Genomic DNA, 19,044 nt, shown 5'->3' on the forward strand with positions numbered 1-19,044 from the left:
CACTCACATTTGGCACATTTGGACGAGGTCTTTATCGGTGGTGTTCTGACTGAGTCCGCGGATGTAGAGGTTGGTGCGACTAAGCTGCTCGCCGCCAGCACCGGTGGTGGAAGCTGAAGACGCCGGCGGTGGAGGGGCGGTGCTGAGACTGGTGGACCGGGTTCCACCAGCTGAGCCAGTGTTGGAGGACGACGATGAAGCCGTATTAGCAGGCGACGCGGCTGTTGGCACTCGTGTCCCGCCTCCCATGGTCGCACCAGTGTACTGTAAATACAAGCCCTAAATCACGCTATACGTCTTGTACATACATTATGATTAATACGCAATCTGGGAAATTACTTTTTTTATTATCATAATAAAATAAAATCCCTTGCAAACGGCCGCGTTTATATATATATATATATATATATATATATATATATATATATATATATATATATATAAAAAGCGCTTTATCAAAATTATACTTTGGTTGTTAGGGTAATGCAAAATCAATGCAAGCGATTTTATTTTGGTAAAAAAGAATTATTGTAAAAGTTTATAAAAAGGTCATCATTTTTTTAAAGTAATCCTTCGCATATCATTAGAAATAAATCTGATAAAAATTTAATATATATAAATATTCCAGTATTAACGTCCTTAAATGATTCTTTAATATAATTGTACACGAAAATTATATATCACTAAAAGTGTCACATGCACTGTAATGACTGGATGGAGCCAATCATTAATAATATTTTTTTTATATTGTCTATTTTAAACTATGATAAAAAAAATTCAATTTAATTTCTCATCAGTATTATGGTAGAACACAATCCGACAATAGAGTAGTATGGAGTGGCCGGAGCGGAGTTTCACAGAAGAACCCAAGAGCTTCGTTACCAGTGCATGGTGATTGGTTATAGGTGTAAAATCTTTGAAGGGGTGAGTGTATAGCTCATATATATGCCTTCCCCATAGACATCTATGGGCGAATATACTATAATCTTCACGCTTGGCAGGCGGCTTGGCTAACGCAGTGTGGTGTTATGGTACGCAGAGGACGATGCTTCCCCTCCTCTCTCTAAGTTCACGGACCCCTCCGTTCCGTGAACTCACTTCCGATGAAGCTGTAAGAGCCGCAAGGCTAACGGCACCAACATCATACGAAACAATACAATTCCCCTCTTCTGGAAACTTGTTTGTAAGCAGTGGCTATCCTATATAATTAATCCAGGAAATGTAAATTATGTAAAATTGTATCCCGGGAATTAAACCCGTAACCTACGATGGCGAATCTCATTTTATCACTGGGCTACCACAGCTGGATATAGTGGTGACCCCGACGTGATTTGAACACACAACCTTCTGATGCCATTTTTAACATGTTTAGGCTAAGCGCCATCTACGCCCGGTGCCAATATGGAGCTGCATATGCTTTGCGCAACAATGTAATAGCACATAAAGATAGAAAAGTAAATGTATATTTATTCATTCTGTACTTATAAATACATAAATATATGTATAAATTCATATATTTATGTATATTTAAGGACGTCTTTTTACAGTAACCTACTGTGAGAAAAAAATGATGAAGCGTTTTAACTTGTCATGTAATCATGCAACTTATAATCTTCTAAATAAATCCCTTATCAACGACATTGTTCGGCACGCCTCTGCAATTGCGATATTATATGTTACCCTAACTTCCGCTTCGTATTTACGAGAGTAGACGACTTCATTGAAAATAACTGCTATGCTATACGTGCAAGACGCTAGCCTATTACTTATTTAGCCAACTGGTAATGAATAGGGTGGGGTAATGAGTGCATGTCGATTCCGAGCACGCGTGGTTAATCGAGTAGCGTTCGCCGTATATGCCGGTTGCACACTACTACGAACGTAGTTAGGGAAAAGCAACGGTATGGACAGCACGTGGTTCGCTCCTCGTTTATGGACAGACAGTTAGTTCAGCGTAACGAGTCAGCGATCGTACAATGAATCGGGTATTGCCTTCTGTTGAGAAACTTGCTTCATGCCAATTCAACAAAAAATGTATACAATTTGCAACGTGAAACTTACGGAGTAATGTTCAGAGGCTAGTGTAGGAATTTATTATCACAGGTTTATAAAATGTATTTAAGATAAAGAAAGATTGGTTATCTGTGTGAAAGATTTAAAGAGGTGGATGCATAACGCATTTAACACCAAGAAAATTTAAAGTTTTTACAAATATTTAGTTATTGGAACGCTTCATTAAAATAACTTCTCAAGTATCGGAACAAACAGTAAACAATAATTTATTTTATAATGATTTAACCCGAATTTTGAAAACGCTTTTTCTTATATATGTATAGGATGCACTATACATTAATTGACAGCAAATCAGCTTTTACCCCTTTAAAGCTTTTGCACATATAGCTAATTAAAGTATGTGATAAAATACTAATTGATCAGTCAGCAATTACAATAAAAAATTGAATAAAAATTAGGACTTACAATAACTTATAATCACTAAAGAACTTAAGCTCCAAATTTATTCTATCTATCCTGCGTAAGTTACTAAAGTAAGGTTTAAATTTAAAACTTTACTTACTCACACGAAGTCTTGACATTTTTATATAATTATACTTTTTTATTACTATTTACGTAAAGTGTTCTCAAAGTGTTAGCCTTGTTAGCAATCAAATAAAATGAACAGTTAAGAGAGTATATAACAGGATAAATAAAAATCATAAAGTAGACATGCACAGTATATTTAACGTAATTCAAAAAGTTAACAGACTTCTGTTTTATATAGTAGCTTTATGAGAATACTTATCTTTTTAAAGCCTTAAAAAAATATTTTTAAAGCCAAAATGATTAAACTTCAAAGTATATCGGGAAGCATATTTTACCAACGATACTCGACAAGACTTCAAAGGAATTCTGATAATACCGCAAACGATCTATGTGCGAGTCTATTATTCAAGCGGTTGTTGGAAAATACGCGAAGCTTCCATCTACTGTACTCATATACGTATATGTTCGCGTGTAAAGAGAATTTATTTCTGCCTTTAGTGAATACGTAACAATAAATGGAGTTATTTACATTTAGTTGAGATATAAGGCTTTCATAGCTTGTAAGTCGTTTGACACACCTGTATTGAACAAGCTTTATTTTGCTTATAAGCAAATTGTTAAAATATGTAATTTTGTTTCGCCTAACGTTTTTTGTTAAAATATTGAGTTGTCAATTGTTTTTAATCGATTTTAATGTTTTATTTATGTATTTTTAATTTTTAGATGCAGACAGAATACTTATGATTACTTATTATTTTTATAAAATAATCTACAATTTTAATTTTGGTTCACATTTTTATTTATTATAATCATCAGGTTCATGTAGTTATTATTTTTTATGATGTGATTGTTAGAAAGGTTTTAACTTATTATAATTACTAATGGAGCCCATAGTTCCCTGTCTTAAGTTACATTTTCCGTTTGAATACAATATTTTTGCAACTGTCGCTAGAAGATCTAAATAATAAAATAAGATGTACGTTTATGGTTTTTCTTCCAAGAATAATTTTATACAATTATTATTTGCTGTTTTGTACATGTCAATAATTGAAGTCAAGAATTTTTGTACATGAGTTCAATTGTCGTTTTACGGAGTAGGTAGTATAGGTTTAAATGTTAACAATTTCAATGCTTCTCATGCATATTATTTTTTAACAAATAAATGAAACAGCACCACCAAAAGTTCAATTATTTCATATTTTTTCAATATTAATGATTTAAATTTTTAAATATTGGTACTGAATTTAATCTTTGATTCATAATTTTACACGAACGTTATATGGTAGGGTTAAAAACCAAAAACAGTAACTCAAAAATTCAATAACGGATCGCATACAGTTATTAAAGCACAAAATAATCGTGTTAAAGAGGCGCGCTCCGGCATAATTAAATTATGTAAGAAATAATGGCAGTAGGAGTTGTAGCGCATTGAATTACAAGGAACAAAACGCTTTAGAATGAGGTGTTTCATTGACGGAGAGTTTAATTGAATAATTTGATTAATTGTAGCAAAGCTTTCTCGGGTAGATCACTTTTAACAACTTACGGACAAGTTTTAAACGAATAATGCTCACTAATTGGATATTATATTATTTACTACATATTATCTTTACAATTATTATTAATTTTTTACTGAGTAATTTATTTAGTTGCTCTCTTTTCGTTGATGGTGTCTGAAGATGCTGTCCCATACTACTGATGAATGTATCTGTTGACATCATCAGACAGCTGTCTCCGTAGGTTATTACATTGATTTACAACGAAACAAATTAATGTTTACTTTTAAATCAATGTACACCGCCCTTTAACTTCTTGCCCAGTTTGTTTGCGAAAACCTAACTAATAACTTATAATATTATCATGTTCTGGTATTAATATAACACGCATAAACTATATATAAAATTTATAATGTGATGACCAATTAGATGCGCTAAACCGCTGGTACCATTTAAAAATGGTAAAAGATCGTTTCCTTCGCCTTTAAAATATAATATTGTGTAGCTTCTCTTAATTATTTGTACTTATGTAGTATCTTTCTCCCACGTAAATATTTATACATATACATAAATACATATAGCAATGATGATGTATTCTTGTATGTACGTATGTGTGTAAAGTAATGTATATTTTGTACGTAAGTACAACCTAAACTGCTCTCTCCTTCAAGTCTCTCATCTCCATCCAATGGTTACCTGGTAGAGATCGCCTAGAGCGATAAGACAGCCTCTTGTACTATATGAATTGTTTCTTTTTTTCCTCTATTTATTGTCTATGGTGTACAAAAAAGTGTTAATGATAAATAATATATAAAATAAATAAATTTGTAACTAATCGATAGATTCAAAAAGCGCACATACAATCGGTGTGAAAATTTGTTAAATTATCCGGCATATCCAGGAAAAGTTTGTTATCAGTTTATATTTAAGGTATCGAAACGGCCCACACTTAAGTTTACTATATAGGTACTTTATAAACAGGTGTTATTAATAATCTTCTCAACATACTTTCATTTGGCAGTCCTGATACTCATGGGTAAATTATTTAAGAGGTATACTTAAGTAAGGTTTTACTACCATTTTTTTATTAACAGCACATGAAATTTACCTATCTATTTATAATAATTAAATAGTATCATTGAGTAAGTAAGATTTTCGTAATTTGATTTTTATTAGCCCTACGAGAGTATGCCCTACGCTATGATGGGTCCTTATTCAATTGCACCTGAACTTGATTTATCGTCATGATATTGAATTGCAAATACACAATGCAAAGTGATAACGAATGCTGAACAGTTATTTTAAAAACTACCAAGTTCTTAATTAGTCGTTATAGCATTGTAGTAGATATTTATTCATTATTTTGTTTCTGTATTCTTAACAGTCTTTTGCCGTCTTTTAAATTAGGTTGCGAAAATTATATTTATCTATATATTTTATTTCTTGTTCTAAGGAGTTCTGTTTGTCAATTAAGTAATTGTTTAGTAGTTTTTTAGACCTATTATTCTTCTACATGTTCGATTTAATGAGACGTCCTTATTCGTATAGCTAAATAAACTATTTTGTGTACTACAAATTTATTAATTGATTTAATTCCGAGAACGTAATGGTTTGATTACATTACATTTCAAAGTTCGCACCGTGCATGACAATCAACTACGCGGGACTCGATCTGAGGATGTAATCTGTTGTTCGTACGACAACTTCCAATCAAGGCGAAGCTTCGACAGGTGTCAACTTGACGAGTCACACGGCACGCGGGTAATGAAAATTCTTCGCAAGGACGCAATCAAGCGCGCCAAATACTCTCAACTTTTAATGATATACATGAATTGCGTGCTCTTATAGGTAAGAGAACGAATTTTATATATTTAAACGATTACTAACATTATTATCGAAGTAATGTTGTGTGTGGTTTAATGTTTGTACTTGAATGATATAATTTTTAATAACACTTGATTACATTTATGACTATTTAAAGTTGCCAAAAATTTGCATTATTGATTAAGCTTGTATGTGTATCCAACTAGTTTGGGCTTCATTCAGAAAACGTATGAACAATTTTCTCTTTTCATATTCCCCAATATCTAAAGACGCCGCTCTACGCCCGGCACTTAAGACACTGAAACGTGGTCTTTTGCTTCAGGCCTCATTGATAAACACTAAGGGGCTTAACGTGCCACGGTGAATGCCAGGTCATATGGTGTGCAGAACAGATTAATGATGGGGCTTTAAACTTCTGGTGTGGACTTATTAAAGTTCGTTCGTCCACCCGCAACCGTGACAGACGAACTTGTTAAAGTCGTCGACACAGGCTTTAGAAGCATACCGTTTGTTATCAGTCCAAATCCATCGAGTAGCACTATGTCCAGCCATGTATGTCCTACGACCGAAATGATGATTATGAAGCCTGAGTTAGTAAAAGGGCTGTTTTTTGCATACAAGAGCTTCCAGGATATATTTTTAATTACAAATTAACAAAAGGTTTCTTATAATATTGTATCACGTCGACGATTATATTAGCGTTACTTTTGAGTGGATAAAATTATTTGCAATTCTGTGGGCCAATTTTGAAGATTAAATCAATTTGCATCTTTCAATCTTTTAGCTCGTATACAACTATTCGCAATATTTTTTTTATTATTTTTTTCTTATTATTTGGGCTTACAACGTATAGCAGATATCTCCAAAAATTTCATTTGTATTATTTTTCAAAAATATTTCAGGCGTAGCTATAACTTATAATAAAAATCCTCTTTTATAAGTACGATTCGTTATTACGTACAAATCAATATTACCATAAGAGAGCCATGAAGAGAGTGGTCTGCTTGCCAGACGAGTGGCCTCCGACATTTTCAAGGGCTTTCACTATCGTTAACGGCGAGTAGGTCTACGAAATTATAACGAAATCGAGGCACATTTTATCTATCCTGCAAACTTTTGATTTATTCATTATATGTTTTTATATATTTATATACAAGAGTGTGATAAAGTATAAATAATGTACTAGCACCGGGTTAACCCGGTATGTATGTAGTGGCCTGTATCCAGCGACTTCCGACAACCCTCACAAAGTTTTTGCAATACGCTTTGCTTGATAGGCAGTATTCACCCACTCCAGAAACTTAAGGCCTCGCTATTCTCCCTTAGTTGATATCCAAAGCATGAAACACTTTTCTGTGCCGTAAGCCTTCACACATTGACTGTAGATCTTTCTTCGTAGGCATGGACGGATATTGGACGAGAAGATGTCAAGCCGAGTAGGATTTGGCAATTGATCCCTTTCTCAAGGTTGAACTAACTCCTCTCACATAGTAGATATTATACAGATACTGTAAATTGTTCAATATTGGGTCAATTAAAACGTTTCGTGTTTATTTTTCGTTAAAAATTAACACAAAAATACTAGCTCTATCTTAGTCCGTTGACTTATGGAAAACCACTAATGGTTTTTGCAAATTGAATATACATTTTATATGCGTATAGTTATATTGTATTATTTTTGATCGTAATATTATTTACCTTTAATAGAAATTGAGAATATGGCATAAAAATTCTTTAACGCGTATATTTCGCAGCAGTTTTACGTTCCAATTACGTACTTTGACGCTGTAATGTTGCACAGTAATAATGCACACTGGAAGTGGTGACGCTCGGCTGCGACGTCACATGCGGGGTGGGAAATGGGGGAAGTCTTCTGGAATTACGTTCGGAGCGCGTGGGGCAAGGCGGAGGGAGGGGTTTTCACTCAACAGTTGGTCTCAGCTCGATAGAGCAGCGCGTGCGTGCGATGCGCCCCACCACATGCACGCTGTACACATAAATGCATAAAACTCGCCTATTCGTCGTATTGGATTCGACTCGATAGGCTTCAATTTAATTAGGGCGAAATTGCCGAGCGGCTTTCACGGTTCCGACAAACGCTGCGCCGGTACACGGATATAAATAATAGAACAGAGGTGGATTTGGCCGCTATTCATGACGGATTCTGCGAAATGAAACATAAATCTTGTTCAATCTATTTAAATTGAGCGCTCCATTTGTTTTATCGTCAATACAATCAGCGTATCGCTGTATCTTCTCAGCGTTTACTATTCCGAGGGGACCGAGGGGTCGTGTCATCGTTGTGAATCGGCATAAATGTTCATTTCAAAGTAATTTTGCATTAACGTCTTATTCAGCCGGACATTTAAATGTATTGGGTATTATGAAAACAGCAGCACATTAAATTGACTTTTAATGAAAGTAAAAAAAAATACATGATTTTAAAGTGTATAATTTTATACACAGTCCAATACAGAAACGTGTTATAATATAATATAAGGTGCTGAACAAATTTAGGTTCAAGCTCGCCTATAGACAATGCTCTACTTAGCCAACTCGATAAATAAAGATCTAGACTTATCTCATGCTTTCGATGGCCTCAATGACTAAAAAAAATTTAAAAGAAATTAATGTGTAGAAGCCCAATGTGGTCTATACTTAATAATTTGGAGTTAGGAAGAACAGTTTGAAGTACTCTCAAATAAAAACGCAAGTAGAGTAGGTGCCACTAACTTTAAAAATAAATAAAGAAATGTAAGCTATGCAATTATTTTAATGTACACCAGGTTAGTAAATCGAATTAAAAATATGCATAATAAGTATAGTTACATTGCAATCTCGTTGACAGTTCTCGACTAAATAAAAATTAAAAATAAAACTCACAAAACGCATCTGTTCACTGTTTGCTCATCTACTAAATGGAATTTTCAACTTGAATGCGTCCTCTATAAATGAATAGACAGCATTCACGATCGTATCTACTCGTACGTTGTTTTAATAAATTGTGTGAACAAGTACACAAAAGAAATGGCTCTCTATTTATAAATGTTTTGTATACCTATAATTATTTTATTGGAATAGAGTGACAGTTATGAGATGATATTTAATGTGGCCTAAGGCATTATGACCAAATGCAATAGAACCATATGCAGATATTGTATGATCCCCATAAAGAATGTTAAGGGTTCACAGGGAGAGGAAGAATGCATTTTGGTAAATGTCGCTGCTTTAAATTTTTATAATCTTCTCGTCTAATATTTCTCTGAGGCTAAAGACGAAAGTCTGCAACCAATGTTTGTTGCAAGTGGTGACCTACGGTACAGAAATGTGGTCTCTCACTTCTGGATTTCTTGGCTATTGAATGTCGCTGAAGGAGTCATGGCTCGGGATTTCTTTACGCGATCGATTACAAATGAAGAAATCTATAGATGACAGAAAGTAACCGGTATAGCTATATAGTTCAGCGGATTAGGAAGTTGGTAGGCCACATAGCGCGTACAACAGATGACCGTTGGGGCCTAAGGTTTTGAAATGAAGATCGACACCCGCAATCGCGGCGGGGCACATTCGTCTGTAAGGTACAGACAACCCTGTTATGGTCTTGGGTAAACGCCGGATGTACACCGCTTCCAACAGTTTTACTGGAAATCTACCAGCAGGCCTTTTTCCATCAGTGGACTTGCTACGATTGAAATGTTAAAATGTTTCTGTGAAACATTTTTAACGTGACCGCACTGTTCGTCTTCGCCCCTTGACAAATACAGGTCAGATGGTACAAGAAAAGAATGGATGGAGAAGAGAAAAACTCAAACATTGGCAGCGAAGTCCGTGACATTCCAACATTAGCATAACTCGGCAAAAAATCGCCGCAAAATATCGTTTTTACTTGTGAACCCAACTCAAGATCGGATATATTAAACAAGTTAAAAACGTAATATACTACATGAAGCATGCTTTGCATCATTGTAGTATTCAATTCGGATATGATACAAAGGATAATAAAATATTTGGGTATGGGCGAATGAATTGTCACATTAAATATCCGGTAGTCGTAAATACACCATGAAATTTTCTAACAAAACATTAGCCGCAATAAGTTCCGTCCGTCGCCTTTCACGAGGGGCTAGGGTTCTTCACCTTCCGCCAGAACCGAAATAAATCTAATTCTTCGGATGACAGATATCAGCAAGCCTTGTTTATTTATACTTTCACCCCGACTTAGAAGGGTCGCGCATGTGGGACGTGCCCTGCCTCATTGCACTAAAATAAACTATAATGCTCACTAAGTCAATAAACATCTAAGAGACGGTTATATTCTAATTTTGGATTTCATGTACCAGCTTCCGTAGCTATTTTTATATTTTTGTGGGTCTCGTTTATTTGTTTTTTGAAGTTATGAATCAAAAACACGTAATAAGTAACTGACTCAGCGTTATCCTTTTAATACTACGCTGAAAAAAAAACCTCTTAAGCGGATCGCTCCAAAATAAATGTTGGTAATTTCATTTACAAATTTTTTACCTTGTAACGCATACATTTAAATATATCAGCATAATCTTTTGAGCGAGTATCGCGTGGGGAAATGGGCTGCCGGGCCGCCGAATACGGCGGACGAGACGCGTCCTTATAAAACCCGTGGAAGTAAAAAATAAGCATTATTAAGTTTTTTGTGATTGCGACGGTCATTTGATTTATCGGTTGTATTTTATTTACAATCAAACTTATTGTAGTTTGAGATACATTATCTCATCCGCTTACTTTTAATTGATACTTTAAGTAGTGTCTATCGGCTGACATAATGATGATATGTTACCGGGAATAATTTTATTATTTATAAAAGACCAATATTTAAAATCTGTAATAAATGCTTGATTACTTACCTAACAGTTGAACGCCCTAATAGTAACGCGCCGATGAACGGAGAAAAAAAACATCGGTCCCTTCACTTAAAAAAAATGTACTCCATTTAGGGATGCCACGTTTTGGAGAGGTCTCGATGAATCTAACAAGCTCCGAGTTGTGACGGGCGCGACAGCTGACATATGCTTGTCGTTAATCAAATAGTCACAGACACTTAGTTCCTGCCTTCATCGATAACATGACTTATTGCTTAGTTATATTAAGACGCCAATTTAAAACTGCTAATCATGTTTGCTAGTTTCAATTCTTCCCTGTGTTCATTCTCTTTATTCTGTTATAAAAGTAATTCTGAATAATCCTCTTTTACTGTTACGTTTTGGCTTTTATTCTTTTACTTTTAAAGAAACAAGAAAAATCTTTACGTCCAATGTCCTTCAGTACCTAAAGACGAAGACAGACAACCAATATTTGATACTAATGATTACTTATGGCAAAGAAATTGGGTCTATCGTTTTGAGCCATCTGCGAGCTCACAGTTGCTCAACATGCCAGGGGCTATGCTCGGAATTTCTTTAGGAGCTCGAATCAGCAATGAAGAGTTCCGTAGATGAATGAACGGAACGAACGAAACGAAAGTATCCAATATAACCTAAGGCATTGGCCAGTTGAAGTGACAATGGGTGGAACGCATAGAGAGCAGAAGAGATGGCCGCGTAACTATTGTTATGGGAAATTTATATCGGAGGCTTATGTTCAGCTGTACTACAGCTGAAATGATGATGATATTTGTGGCAGTACATGTTTAATAATTTTGAAATTCAGCTTAATTATCAGTAAAACTGATGATAATAAAAAATACCATACAAAAGAGGATTACTCAAATCAGTCAAAAACAGTACGTTACGTATACATAGATAAAAAAATGTTAATACTCTGTCCCATGTTCTTCCTTTGGGGCATAAAATTTGAGATTGTTTACCGAATAAAGTAACAGAGCGGGTGCACTCGCGGCTACTGCAGAGACGACGCATAAACAAAGAAAAATAAACTTCTTAAATTAATGATAGTCTACAACAGTGCATTCTTTATGACTATTAAGGGACTTTGAGTATTTATTGCCTTTTAACGACATTCGGTATTTGAGGAAGATATGAATTTAACCGATATTTGTTATTATAACTAATAATAATTTTTAAATTGTTTACTTTTTAAAGTAACTTCACTGAAAACATCTGTTGCAAGTAAAAAAGAAATTATTTTTTCATTTTACTTTTGTTATTGCCATAATTGAGACCATAATGCATGCAGCATTCTCAACCAGTCAAATTAGAATAAAATATGTTGAATATTTAATAAAAACATACTTTATACTCCTTTTTAAAATGATTAAACAATCAATTAAATTAATACATACATTATTTTTAATTAATATAATTGTGCAAAGTACACAGCTCTATCTTTTGATGTACACGTACCACCAATACTTTTACAAGAATATATAAAAAAATTAGGAGTAATTACAATGTAATGAATCTGTGTTCGATTGTTAATTATTTTTCACCAACAAGAAAATGACTTGCAATTCGTATATTATTTTAAGTGTACATGTTTTCTATAAAAGCAGTTTCTTTCATAAAAATTGTTTATATTTTTGAAATTGTTTCTGCGTTTGCATGACCTCGGAACCCTCTTACAATTTATAATTCGCATTCAGAAATCAGACGATAGTAATGCAACCGCATTTTGTCATTCTCATTGTTTTTTAAGACATAATAATAGTATTTTTGTATCAAAAATCACTTTTCCATATTAAGTTTCTTTTGTTATAAAAATGAAATATCTAACAGTTGCAAATATGTTATTTATAGGTTGAGATGTTATATGTGTAAAAGCTTTAAAATCGTCAATGTATAGCTAGAATTTATCAACCAAAAAATTATAGCTTTTACACTTGTTTCTATCTCACCTGTATAAAATGACCTCTATATTTTTCTATTGTATGCGACAAGCCTATAAATTCTGGCAGTACAAAGTCAAATTTTAATATGTAGTTATTCAAATTTCGGAAATGCTCTTGCTGCAGTCTCTTCTTACTATAGTAATATAGCACTACGTTATTTATTATTTATTAAATCATTAGTTTTTGGGTAGGTTGTATCATACATTAAATATCAGCAAATGAGCTATCCATTCAAAACTTTTACGCCTATAATCAATCAATATACATGCAAAGAGTATAAGACGGTATCGATTTTATAACAAAACACAGAACATATCGTTTTCTTTTATTCTCGTTAATACCTTTTGTGTGGTCTCCACATATCAATAGTTTCACTATCTTAGTATCTGTTGAAATAGTATAATCTATATATATATATATATATATATATATATATATATATATATATATATATATAATTCTTGCTTTTACTCGTATAATACAGGGATATAAGATTATTTATTAGCTAAACATTAGTATTATGTTATTAAGAAGGAACTGTAATTTGTTGTCCATATTTAACTTTCGTTTATCCAACAAGCTGAAATTAACACGTCACGAAGTTGAGAAAATAAGTATGTTATGTAGCAGAGATAGTAAGTTTTAATCGAAAATTAAAAGAAACTTGTATTATTTTTTTGCATTAATTTCTAAATAGTCATTTACAACTCTTAATAAGTTATTGTATTGTTCAATCGCAATTATAACTAATAATTACAATAATAAATGTCTTAATAATGTACAACATCCATCAGTGTTTAACATCAAACAAAAAAGAATGCGGATCCCTAAAGCTTCAACGGCGCATCGAGATAAATCCTGAAGGAAAGGCGCTGTAATAAAACACGTACGACTACGACGCGGTACATTTTATTTCAGAAAGCGATAAGGATGCGAGAAATTCCTTTTACGAAGTCTCTCTTCGGAAAGGGGAGGCGATGCAGTGGGAGCGATTTTTTTATGCGACATCTGGTTTATGTTGTTGCCCCTGGACTATATAGGATCAACAGCGCTTGCACGGCACTCAAAAACATTGGCGACTTATACCATTTGCTACATCACAATGTTAACTTAAAGCGTTAATGTGAATTTTAATTTCATATTCATGTAAGGAACTAACTATTGACACTACACTTCTAATTATTAGATCACGCTCAATATAGTGCCTTCGTAACAGCGTCTCCTCTAGAATCTCGCCGCGATACTGCGCTTGCTTTTATATGCGATGTCCCAACTACTACTTTACTTAACCGAAATTGTCCTATAACCACTTAAATATAATGATTGTTAAGCAATTCAGCTCTTTCTTGAAGAAAAACCTAAATTAAAATAACTTCATAAGTTTTACTTTACAAATAGATTGTGTGAATGTGTAACACTGGTAAGCCAGGCCCTGCATAACATAATTTAATCTGACTGTTAGTTAATATTCCAAAGCTATATCACAATGTGGACAATGGAACGTAGTTTAATTGTTTTAATAATTAATTATACATGTATCAGAAGATATTAAATCTCAGCTATAAAATCTTTTTCATAAAGATTAAAATCATATTCTCTGTCTTCGCAATGATATTGATTGTTTCGAAAAATAAAGTGACCACCATTCTTTTAATACAAGAAGGAACAACCTTCGTAACACCAAGTTTTCGTTTACATAAAGTCGATTCATATCTTTTGGGACAAGGTTTACGCTTCTTTAACAAAATTCCTGAAGCAAGTTGAATTTATCTCCGAAAAAATGCAAAGCCTGTGTTAAAGCAAGATTGATTTAATAACGCCTAATTATTTTGTTAAAGATTGTATCGGAGGCAAATATGCCTGGGATTACTATCATGTCGATGTTCACTTTACAAATTTATAACAGGAAATATTGTACAATTGGCGTTAAAAGAATTACTATCGACCGAAGAGAACCATAAATATGTATAAATACATATTTAAATTTACGTTGTATCAATGTCTTTAGTTTTGAAGAAAGCGTAGCAAAGTTTAAACAAAAGAATAAATATTAGTCTCATTGTTTCAGTGACTAGACTTCGTGTTGTTGGAGTAACAGAAAGTTGAGGTTGTGTTCCCACAAAACTGTTTATCGCCGATTGGCCGCCGTTAAGAACGACGCTATAAATCGCGTACTAACCGATGCCTGTATATACGCAAAGCTCGTTGAGAATGAAAAAGCTTTGTCTGTAACATGTATTAACCAATCTAAAACTTGTATATTAACTAGTTTTATGCAAATCACGTTTCAGTGCCCTGTTTAAGTGGTTCCAGAAAACATTAATCATGTAACAATGCTGCCAGTATAACGAGCAAGGATACAAGGGGTAAGAAGAAATTGATGGAGCGGTGTCAACGCGTTCAATTCTCAGTTAATTATGTTTAACAATGGCTTATATCGAAATCTTTGAATTCAATATGCTTTGCCATTAATTATCTATGGCGGAAAGGCATGTTACAAATATTGTATTTATTTCTTATTTCTATCCATTACTTAATTTATCAAAACATTTTCTATTTTATTTCTTAAATTAAGTATAACCTTAGGTGCACGAATGATTAAACAATGTGCAATAAGTACATTCAGCATATATATAAATGTCCGTCAATGACATACATTTATTTGGATCTATTTACATAATGAAAATGTTACTAAGTTGGAAGCCAAGAAAGTTCCATTCGTGTGATTTATTACGATTAATGTAATAAATCACAATGTATTATTTTTAATGAACTATTTATTTAAGTTCAAATTAAAGGTTTTCCTTATACCAAAACATATGAAACCTATCCTACGCCTTTAACTATGTCGTCTTGCTCTGGATATCCCAATAGTAACACTATATTTAATTTACTTATTTTTGTATGTTACTTCAGATAAATTTGTGCAGTTTACGATAAGTCACTGTCTTAAATACTTTACTGTAGTGGCCATAATATTTTAATATCGATTTTGAAAAAGTCGAACGGAGTATATAAAATATAGCTTCAAATTACATCTTAATGTAACAGAAGAATAGAAAAAATCCGAATAAGACGAGAAAGTCGTGATGCGGATAAGATCGCGAAGAGAACTTAGCCATAAAACGATTGTTCCAGAGGTCTAAACTAGATATTAATATGACTAAAAATTGTTTTCGTTATTTCTTTGTAGCGTTCATCTTACGCCAACTAATATTCCTTCGTTTTCTCCGGTCAAAAATCCGTTGGCAAACTTTCCTCATTAGATTGCGATGAGGCGGCGCCGTTCTCTGTTATTGATCTTATTTATTGTATATATATTCATATCAATGATTTACTTTCCAATAAAATATTTTTATCCATCACGAACGAATATGAATATTAATTCGATAAATTACAACATTTGTCACTATATGTTTGAAACCAAGCCATTTCTTTTACGTAAGTTTTCAAATTTTTTTGCATAATATATTATTATTCCTGGACAGAAATGTTGCTGGAGTTTCTTCCGTCACTTCTTTTTCCAGTGCTAACTCTTTCTAAGATAATGTTAGTCATGCAATAGCAACCGACTGAATTGAGGTTCAACCCTTTTTTATCCCTGGCGCCGGAGCGCACGTCTGAGCTATCTAGCTTGGCGATTTCCCAATACTGTAATACTTCTTTACGTCGTTTCAGCCTAGAGTCGCCCACTGCAAGGCGCAGGTTTCCTTCAAAGATGTCTATGGAGGGATATACTATAATCGCCACACTTGTCGGGCGGGTTGGAGGTCGTATTGTGGTATTATGGTACGCAGCAGAGTCTATATTCTGGAAACTTGTTTGCGTGCAGTGGCGAATCTATACAATTAATGCACAAGTGTGAATTATATTAAGAACGTGTACAGAGAATCGAACCCGTGACTCTCTACCGTTGTGCTACCACTGCTCAATATATTCTATTAGAGATATTAATGTTATTTGCATGCAATGTAACCACCCAAGTAGAGGTTATCGAGAGAGCCTTAGGTTAAGGTTAAGTGTCTTCTTCGCTCTTTCCCTTCAAGACTTGAAATGCCAACTAGAATAGTGTACATCCAGATCGAAAATAAGAACCAAGAAAATATATATGTTTTCTTTATAATTTAAATGTATGATATATTATGATGTTTTCAAGAAGTCAATTAATAAATTAATACCACAATTTACCACCACTAAAGTTTAATGCTATGCATGAAGCTTGACTAAATAAAACACCGTGTAAATTTTACAGCTGTAGTTACAGAGTTAGACAAATATAATGATAATATTCTGCACTGAGGCGTATATGGTACATTTGAAGTGTAACTTACAACCGTAGAAACTTAGATGCGAGTATATTAAATTTATTTCAAAGAACCCAGGTCGCATGACAATAATCTACGTCTACACACTAGAAAGTTCTCTAACCGACTATATCAATTATATCAAAGGAAGTTGTAAACTTGAACTTGTGAAATAGAGCATATATTTAAATAAAAATACTAGGCGACATTTAATTTAAAATAAACTAAATTGTAAATCATGACGTCAGAGGAAGCAAAGTTCTTGTGTGTTAAAATAAATTATTCTATGTTTAACTTTGTTTAATTTATTAAGCGATATTTGTTGATAATGATAGTTCATTAATATATAATTGAGACAAAAACAATTTAGGGATTTAGAATCTTATTTGATATTAATTCTGAGTTTCTTAGATTTGTGAATGAAAATGTTAGAATACCGAAATGCTCCCATAATAAAACACAATTAAGAGTACTAAAGAATGAAAGAGCTAAACAAATCAATTTCATCATAAAAACGAAATCTGTGATACAGTTAACCGCTATTTTGATAAAATGTGATTGAAAATATTAATATTGATCTATTTGAAAGATTCAGCCTCGATATGTGGTCGTAGTGGAGAGTTGTTTGATATGATTTTTGTTTCCAATCATAATATTTCTGATACAATAAACAGTTGAGTTTAAAATTTTTTAAGCTTAGATATGACTAGAAACTATGTCATTTCCCCCCTTATTCACTCGTGTACGTCTATACATAATTGTCTCAAGAGCTCAATTTATTAGAAACTATTATATACTTTATTTAATTGATCTACCTAAATTTGTAATATAGCTACGAGGTTTTGAAACGCTTCCCAATCTGAGAAGCACCCGGATACTCAGTCGGTTTTTTGTGATTATTAGACCAAAATTAATGTTATTAGAGTATTAATTTTAAAATTGTATTATCAATAACAAAACTATGTACGTTTAGTAGGTAATTATAAGATTATTTGCGACTGTTGTAATATTTGCACCGTGTTTGTCCGCTGGACTGGCTTTGACCGGTTACCATACTAATCGCTCATAATTAAAAAGTCAATTTTACAGTGACAAGCTAAAGGCGTACAGAGTATGGGAAGACATAATTCTTCGTTTTTTTATGAATATGATTCGCTGCTCTGACTCCCAAGAGCAGGGAAGATGCCTACTTTAGTCACTGCACGGATTAGTCACACCCGTTCAAGAAGGCAGTTAGAAAGAAGAAAACTTCTATATCGAAAGTAGTACGTCTGTACGTAGAGCAAGATGATGAAGATGGAAAAGCTACGGAATGAGGACTGCTGTCCCCAACGATACCTTGAGGGACGAAGAAACAGTGAACCTAAGTCACACAGACGCGCTTTATAGCGAGACACAAGAGAACGAGCAGTAGTTGCAAGACAAATGTAATTTGGAGGTCCAACCGGATCCCTGTGACCGACGAATCTGTAACAGCCTCACAATGCTAACAGGGTCGACATCTAACAGAAGCTAAAGAGAGGATTCGCTGCATAGTAAGGGCAAATGTATTGTAGTTACCTGGTGCGGCGTGTAGGGACTCGGCGCCGCGTAGGGCTGCGGCTGCGGCGGCGGGTAGCGGCAGGGCTGCGGCGCGTAGGCCGCGGCCCACTGCTGCGCGCCGCCGCGGTACTGTGCGCCCGCGCTCGCCATGCGCGCCGCGCACGCACCGCCCCCCGCGCCCGCGACACCCGCCGCGACCGTCACCGCGCCCGCGCCCGCTGCGCTCGATGAACGACACCCGCCGCTCTGCACACACAAACAATACTTTTAATAATGTATCTCACATCCTCTACTTATTTATTAATTTTAAGGAGAAATCATATCAGTCAACAATATCAGTCGACAAACGCCCCCTGCAAGACATTAGCCTACTCCAAATTTCGCCACAACGATCTTGTGCTGACCGCTTTCTTCCACCTACCATAACTATGTCATCGGTCCACCAAGTGAAGGACCGGCCCGCGTCGAATGTAACAGACAAACATACAAGAGAATAGAAACAATAGAAATTTGACAC

General features: G+C 34.3%; 1 protein-coding gene across 5 annotated transcripts in view; it reads right to left on the bottom strand.

Annotated features, from left to right (window-relative positions):
* Positions 1–18,766, bottom strand: part of shep (alan shepard) — a 35,106-nt gene extending 16,340 nt beyond the window's left edge. For 3 of the 5 annotated variants that reach the window (XM_068777304.1, XM_068777308.1, XM_068777303.1), the window contains exons 1-2: positions 18,546–18,766; positions 8–279 (exon numbers count right to left, since the gene is read on the bottom strand). In XM_068777304.1, coding sequence (XP_068633405.1) covers positions 8–279; positions 18,546–18,677 — 404 coding nt within the window. In that variant the 5' untranslated portion in view covers positions 18,678–18,766. The remainder of the gene's footprint in view (positions 1–7; positions 280–18,545) is intronic. The other 2 variants (XM_068777306.1, XM_068777305.1) reach the window with 1 other exon arrangement.
* Between the last annotated feature and the right edge of the window lie 278 nt (positions 18,767–19,044).

This window comes from Battus philenor, unplaced genomic scaffold (assembly GCF_028537555.1).
Source record: "Battus philenor isolate CCGP_79_NKW_IND1 unplaced genomic scaffold, ilBatPhil1.0.hap1 SCAF_13, whole genome shotgun sequence".
NCBI lineage: Eukaryota > Metazoa > Arthropoda > Insecta > Lepidoptera > Papilionidae > Battus > Battus philenor.